General features: G+C 39.5%; 1 protein-coding gene across 3 annotated transcripts in view; it reads right to left on the reverse strand.

Annotated features, from left to right (window-relative positions):
• LOC143876022 (uncharacterized) overlaps positions 1-2,230 on the reverse strand; it is a 36,915-nt gene extending 34,685 nt beyond the window's left edge. For all 3 annotated transcript variants that reach the window (XR_013250271.1, XR_013250266.1, XM_077377626.1), the window contains exons 1-3: positions 2,170-2,230; positions 1,826-1,992; positions 699-761 (exon numbers count right to left, since the gene is read on the reverse strand). Coding sequence is in view for 1 of the 3 variants with exons in the window: in XM_077377626.1 (XP_077233741.1) it covers positions 699-761; positions 1,826-1,829 (67 nt within the window). In the remaining 2 variants the exon portion in view is untranslated. The remainder of the gene's footprint in view (positions 1-698; positions 762-1,825; positions 1,993-2,169) is intronic.
• Between the last annotated feature and the right edge of the window lie 4,818 nt (positions 2,231-7,048).

Consider the following 7,048-nt stretch of genomic DNA (forward strand, 5'->3'; position numbering starts at 1 on the left):
TCTCTATCCCACTCTCTCTTCATCTGATATTTTACTTGTTTAGTAACATATCATTGGGGCTGAATGCATTATTGAAAAATAGAATCTGTGCTAATGTTTTATGAGGAAAGGAGACTCCGTTGGAGAGGTCTAATTAGGTTGGGGAGGTTGAAATGAATGTGGTGTGCCTTATATACATACATACATACATATATATAGAGAGAAAGAGAGAGATACACATATATACTAATGTACATATATATCTACTAGTATGAAACCATGTGCAATGCATGGGAAGACAAATAGCAAAGAAATCTTAACAACTGTCCATCTAAAGAAAGAATATAGGAAGAAGAACTGCCATTCAATATATATATAGGAAGAAGAACTATCTATAATTCTATATATCCATCTACAAAACATGTATATCCTGCTCATGAAGATTAAAAAAATCATAAGCCAAAGAAAAACAAGTAAATAAAAAAATAAAAGCAAACAAATAAATCCTCTCTCTTTTAGAAAAAGTAAAATATATGGTTTTCTTTTCCTGATCCGTTTTGAAGATGTTACGAAATAGGTGGTGCGGGATATAGAGAGCTATCTTTCTACCAATGAAGAAAACACGTCGACCAAAAAAAAAAAAAAAAAGGAAAAGCCATAAAGCCATATAACTTTTTGTCGTGGAAGTTTGTTTAATGAAAATTTTAAAAGAAACTCACCTCTTTTGAGTTGCACTTGAATTCTCCTCTTCCTAAAGCTTTTGACAATATTCCTGTTCAAATCTGTCCAAGGCATGCAACTCATGGTATAGTTCTTGTGAACAAAAGAGGTGTTTCCATAAAACAAACATATGACAACACTAAGCTTGCAAAAATTATTCTTCAAAAAGAAAAAATACAATCAAACTATGCAAATGCTATAAATATGAAAGAAGTGGTAATGATTCTTTCCATTGAAAATAGATGTACATACAATGCATCAAGACACATTAGTAGAAAATATTGCTTCTACTAATTTGCAGAAAATAACACATAATCATGATTATGATCAATAAAGGAACTTCCCCCAGTCCGGAGAATCAATAAAGGAATAATAAAAGAAAAACATGTGAGACAACCGGAACATAGAATACCATAAACAATACAGCATATAATATCCATTTTAATTATACTTATAAAAATAGCGATTAAAGAATCAAAATACCATTGAGGATATTTCAAGGATTTCTTAAACGAACCACTTCTCCTGAAAAACTTTCAACTCCTCCATGTAGAAAGGGAAACAGAAACCAACAGATTTACTCTTCAAGATATAAAGGTGGATTATAGTCAAATATGGCAGTCATAACCACGCAAAGTAATCACATTCATGAATACAACAACAAACATCAAAAAGATTTAGTTATTTCTCCATTATCCACCTCTTGTCAGAAGCATCAATTCTTAGTAGTTCATCCATATCTTTGGATCCTAAAGTTGCATACCGATTGAATTGGGCGCTAGCGGCTGCGAAATCCAACTCTTAAATGAATTCAAAAACCTGCTTAAAGCCCTATATAAGATATAACGAAGGCTATAACATAGTTTCTCATAACCCCTAAAAAGAAAGAAAAAATCTTCAGGGGAAGTGGAAGCCCTGTTTCTCATACAATGGCAAAAACCCAAATAAGGCAAACCCAAAAGTCCACAAACCCACATGAATTGGCATGAGGAGAGATTCAAAAATTAAAAAAAGCATACAAACCTCTCACTCAAAACCATAAATCAGAAAGCACAAAGGCACAAGCCCCCCATGAAAATACATCACCCAAGATAAAGAGAGCAAACTAATACAGAAAAACACATACCCATTAGAGTAGATAAGAAAAAGCTCTCAGCTGGCTTCAGTTGTTTGTTTTGGTTTCTGTTGACCTTTTTCTCAGCTTTTACTACTGAAATGAAAGTCCCACTGAAAAACTGTTGATCTCCTCTACTTGGCCTTCCAAATTATCATTTCCAGTGAGTTCTGATGTTACTTTGTCAAAGCAAGAAACAGAAAAAGTTTCATGATGAATTTTAAAAAAAACAGAGAGTCGTTACTAATAAGAAAGAATAGAATCCAGATACAAATACGAATCATGTGCCTAAATGAAATAGCCAAAGAAAATAACATAATCTAGGGTTCTCCACTATTCTCATAGTGAGTGCTTACAGGGTCTTGATGTTATCCGCAGTATCACCTATTCCCCATAGGAATCCAGTCTGCCCATAATCTAAAAGAAAGTATCAAAGCAAGAAAGTGATGAGATTCTCATGATCACATAAAAATTAAGTCTTAGAAAGAAGGAATCAAAACAATGCACTGATTAAATCCAGTCATGAAATACGCATTGCTTGAACAGAAATAAACCATAACTTGGAAGAAATAACGAAAGCAAGAAACAATAAATTCTGGTTCTTAATGTAGGAATACCTACAAAAAAGAATTTGAAAAATGATAGTTTTATTTCAATCTTTCAAACATCTTTACAAGGGTTGGGACCAGGAGTCCCAAGAACAGGACAAAAGATACCCTACGCTAAGACCTTGAACACCAAAAACTTCCTCTAAACCTCTGCTGCACTTATGTCACCAAAAATACCTAAACTTCTAACAATGTCCCGAACGTTATGGGAACCACCCTCCTTTAAGAAGACTCCAGCAGCAACTCACCTTTAAATGGCTCGAACACTTCTCCAACTCCTCCAGGATGAGCTGAATTTGAAAATCCGGCATATCAATGAAAAGATCCTCCGGAACCCGATCCAAGAATCCAAGTTTTTTTCTGCTAACAATCCTTTGCCGGATGCCGACCACTTTGTTAGCTTCCCAGTTCTGCCTCCTCTCGGCCCTTTCTTCGTTCAATATTAGTTTGAAGAAAAGATGTTTATACAACGGCAAGTGGGTGTCTTTGACCGTGTCTGTCCCACAGAGGCTATACAAAGTGAAAGGGCAGTCTTGAGTCTCTAGCTTAAATAATTTCCACTGCTTTTGGAGAAGATCTCCCGACATCTCTTTGTGGGTTGATCATTGATGGAAGCCCTTTCTTCATCATAGGTCATCGACCTCATCCTCTTGAGAATTTTTTCTAATACCAGAATCTCCATAGATAACCGTCTGTTCCAACCTCCAGAACAAGAAGATGAATTACCTTGATTATCCATTTCTGCTTGGTTGAGGATGAGAACGGACCGCCCAGTAAACCAAGTAAATCCAATGAGCTCTCTTTTGTGCTTTTTACTGCTCTTCAAGATATTGTACTAGTGATGCACTCTAATTCCAATCCCAAGACCTTACAACTCTCCGCTCCTGAGATAAGTAAAGAGAGATGCGCTCAAAACACGGAGACGCGTCGAAAAGAGTAGCGCAATCCTAACATAACGCTACTTTTAGCACCAAATGTTAAATAAATAAGGATTATGGCCCACTCCCCGACATCCAAGAAATAATAAAATAAGGGAAACTTCTGCAATACGCTTTGGCCTCTATGGCCTCACGTCCGGTGAGAGTACTAAAAGGTGGAGCCCCCATTCCCAAAAAAACCAATGTCTTCTATTGACTGGGGAAAGCTACTAGTGACTTATCCATAAGCAAAAACTACCCTAGGCGAATGTGAAAATAATTTGAGAAGACTTGGAAACCAGCTACTGCTTTTCTCTTGTACCCCTACTAAATTAGCTCCCGAAGATTTCTCCAAAATTCTTCCAAGAAACTTTTCATTTGACCTTGCCACCCTGGCCTTGAGTTTTAAACCAAGATGGCTTTCACCAGAATAAGTGTTCCTTATTCTTGAATAATAGCCAACTTTTTTACTCTTCTTGGTAGACAGATCCAGCCACGCAACTTTCCGCCTAGGGGCAGGAGGGTCCTTTGACTCAGGCCCTGCCAAAGACAGGCAAGTTTGACCAAAGCTCTTGTTTCCAGGTGCCACCATACCTTTCTCAGGACCTTTCTCAGGTCCAACCTTGGACAGGGCGCCAAAGAAATTTGATTGGTTAGATTTGAAGTTTGAATTCAGCAAGGGGTCCGAGGGTTCACCGGAAAGCCAGCCCTGAGCCTTCGGAAGGCCTTCAACTGGTGGCGTTGTCGAATTGCCCAAGCCAGCAGGACGCGGAGAGGTTTCAATCAAAGAAAGCGGTCGCGCGTCCCGAGGAGCTGGAGGGCTCAAAAATGGTTGAACATTCACCTTTTCTTCCTGAATTTCAATCCTAATGGTATAGACATGATCTAGGATCCTGATTTTAACAAAGGAACCTGCAAAATTCCATCGGGGAGCTAGGATTTTGGCCGAGACATACAGTGCTGGCGATTGTCTTCCATCTTTGTTTCCAGAACCTTACCAAAGAGACTCCCTATAGCCTCCACCGTTGATATGGCCCAACCATGTAGTGGGATACCATAGAAATTGACCCAGAGAATTTCCTCTCCTTGAAGAAACTCCCTATTCCACGGTGAGAGAGAGAGAGAGAGCAATTGATTCCCTAGTAGCTCAAGTCCCTTAGTTAGGATCTATGAGGCATTCCTGATTCAAACATAAAGAGGAGCTCGTCCTCCTCCAAGATACAAGGGCATTGTAAAGATGGAATATCCCAAGACTTTTGTGCCCAAAGCCAAAGATCCTCTAAAGTCCGTTTGTGGACTTTCTTTTTCTCTATCAGACAGGCTTTTAGGGTATCCATTCGTACTTTCACTTCCCTACCCGAGATGGACAAGGTCGAGATCCCTTTGACCTCGAGTGAGAAAATTTTACCAGTATCAGGCCACCGTTCGCCCTCACCACAGCCAACCTCCAGACGAGGTATTGGGCTAAAACGGGGTACCCATTTTGAAGGGTTTCTACCCGTAGACACCAACAACATTTATCCTGCCACTTGAAGTTAAGGTACTTAAAGGGGGGGCAAAACCAATCCGCAAGGCTATTACCTACCCCTAGCTTAGCTCTCCCTTTGAGACCCACACCCCCCCCACCCCCCAGAGATAGCTAAGTCGATGGAGAGATCGACTTCACTTTAGCTTGCTTGCAAATTCTGCATCTTTTCTGCCAACTGAAATTATGGTAGTGGCAATAGAGGCACTGCCAATCCTGCGGCCATCTGCTCAAGTTATCCGTAGTCGATTTATTAATACATAGAATTTCACCAGGCCCAAGCTCAGTTTACTCATAAATTATGATCTAAAGAGACCAAATTTGGACACATATTGTAACTTTGTTTATACTTCCGGACACACCTTACATGCTCCCAATTTATAGATTGTAAGAACTCGCCCTAATCTCACTGTTTTGCAAGGAAAGAGATGGGAGCTAAGAAATACTGATATTGCACTAAAAAATAGGGCAGTGATAAATCGACTCCCCATGTGTCTATCACTAGACTATCTAGTGATAGACACATGGGGAGTCGATTTATCACTGCCCTAAAAATAGAAGAGTGATTTTCTGTTCTGAATAATGATATGGTAACCGATTTGGGGAGCACCGGTGGAACCGAACAAATAGTTTGTTTTTTGCACACTAGAAATCTTTCCCTTGATTTTTGGTTTTTTTCTTCATGAAAATGGCAAAACTATTCTTCTATGCCATGTGGCATGTGGGGATTTGTTAGGTTATACTCTCGGTTCCACACGGGTAAGCGGTAGGAGTGCGACCCCAGTCGGATTAGATCAGGCTGAGGCCAACTGTCAGCCAAAGTGATGGCACAAACATTGGCTTGTGGTGGCACCTTGCACCATTGCCATGTTGAGACATGGAGTTGGAAGTGGAGTGCTATGCCATCATGGACAGCCCCTTATTCAAGAAATTTTGGTTTTGGGTGAGTTGCACTGTAACACCAACCCAGGATAGCATTCCCACAACCCTAACCCGTCCCAACTCCAGCCTCGGGACGAGGATGGTCAACCCTAGCCCAACCCGTCTAACTTTTTTTTTGCCAAATCGGGTCAGGTGGAGTCAGATTAACCTAGGGCTAAATAGAAAAATAGTAAAAAAACATAATTGTAAGAAATAAGATTAGAGAACAGAGGTCGGGTTAAGATCTGATCTTCCCAACCCAACTCGAGGAAATGCCAACCAACCCGAGAACCCATCGGGTTCAAGTTGAGCCCGACCCAAGTTGCACCCCTAGGGTAGCCTGTACAGTCCTTTATTTTTTTTTAAAGTACTGTACGACACTGTATTGGATGATCCAAACCGTTCATTTGTTGGGCTAAAAGTTAAATAGGTTGCACCCCAAAAATCATTTTAATAAGATCATCCTAACCCTCCGATTTACAGAGGGATCGCACATTATGGAAACCTCTATAACTCTTAAGAGTTAAAATGATCCTATGGAAATGCTTTTGGGGGCACAGCCTATTTACATTGTAGCCCAACAAATGAACGGATTGGATCATCCCACAAAGTGGGCCGTACATTACTTTTGAAAAAACTGGACTATAAGAGCTTACACCATATAAAATTTCGCAGAGAGCCATTTCGCAATCACTTTTTCAAGAGAAAACAGGCACTTCAGATGAATCACAAGAATAAGACAAATCTGCTAGTCTGCTACTAGGTGGGTGTTCACATTGCGTATATATCTAATGCCCTGTTCGTTTCAGATAGTGAGAACCGACGGTGAGAGCCTCAACCGACTATTAGCCCAAAATTATGTTTAATCTGCAACGAACAAGGCCTAAATCCACAGGGCACTATCAGCTTTCCCATTTAACTATTCTTATTTACGTTCCTCGTCATTTAGGCCCATTTAACATGGCATTAGGTTCTTTTCATGCACATTCCAATCATTTAAATTCTAGCATTCGGTTAGCTCAGTGTCGATGGAAATTTTTTTCCAAATTAAAATTTTTTCCTTGTTTTCAAGGAAAATTACAAACCGAACTTGATACAAGGAAATTTATTTTCCATAATTTTCTTTTTCATAGATCCAAACACCTAGTGTTTATGGGCAACTAACTTGAAGATAACCATGAGATGATTACAAACCAACCTTCAAGAGCCATACAGGTCAGATTTCACCATGTCAGTCACATAAACATGCACTTATAATACTTAA

Source organism: Tasmannia lanceolata, unplaced genomic scaffold, assembly GCF_043159265.1.
Source record: "Tasmannia lanceolata isolate RefF3 unplaced genomic scaffold, GAP_Taslan_0.1 ptg000004l, whole genome shotgun sequence".
Lineage (NCBI taxonomy): Eukaryota > Viridiplantae > Streptophyta > Magnoliopsida > Canellales > Winteraceae > Tasmannia > Tasmannia lanceolata.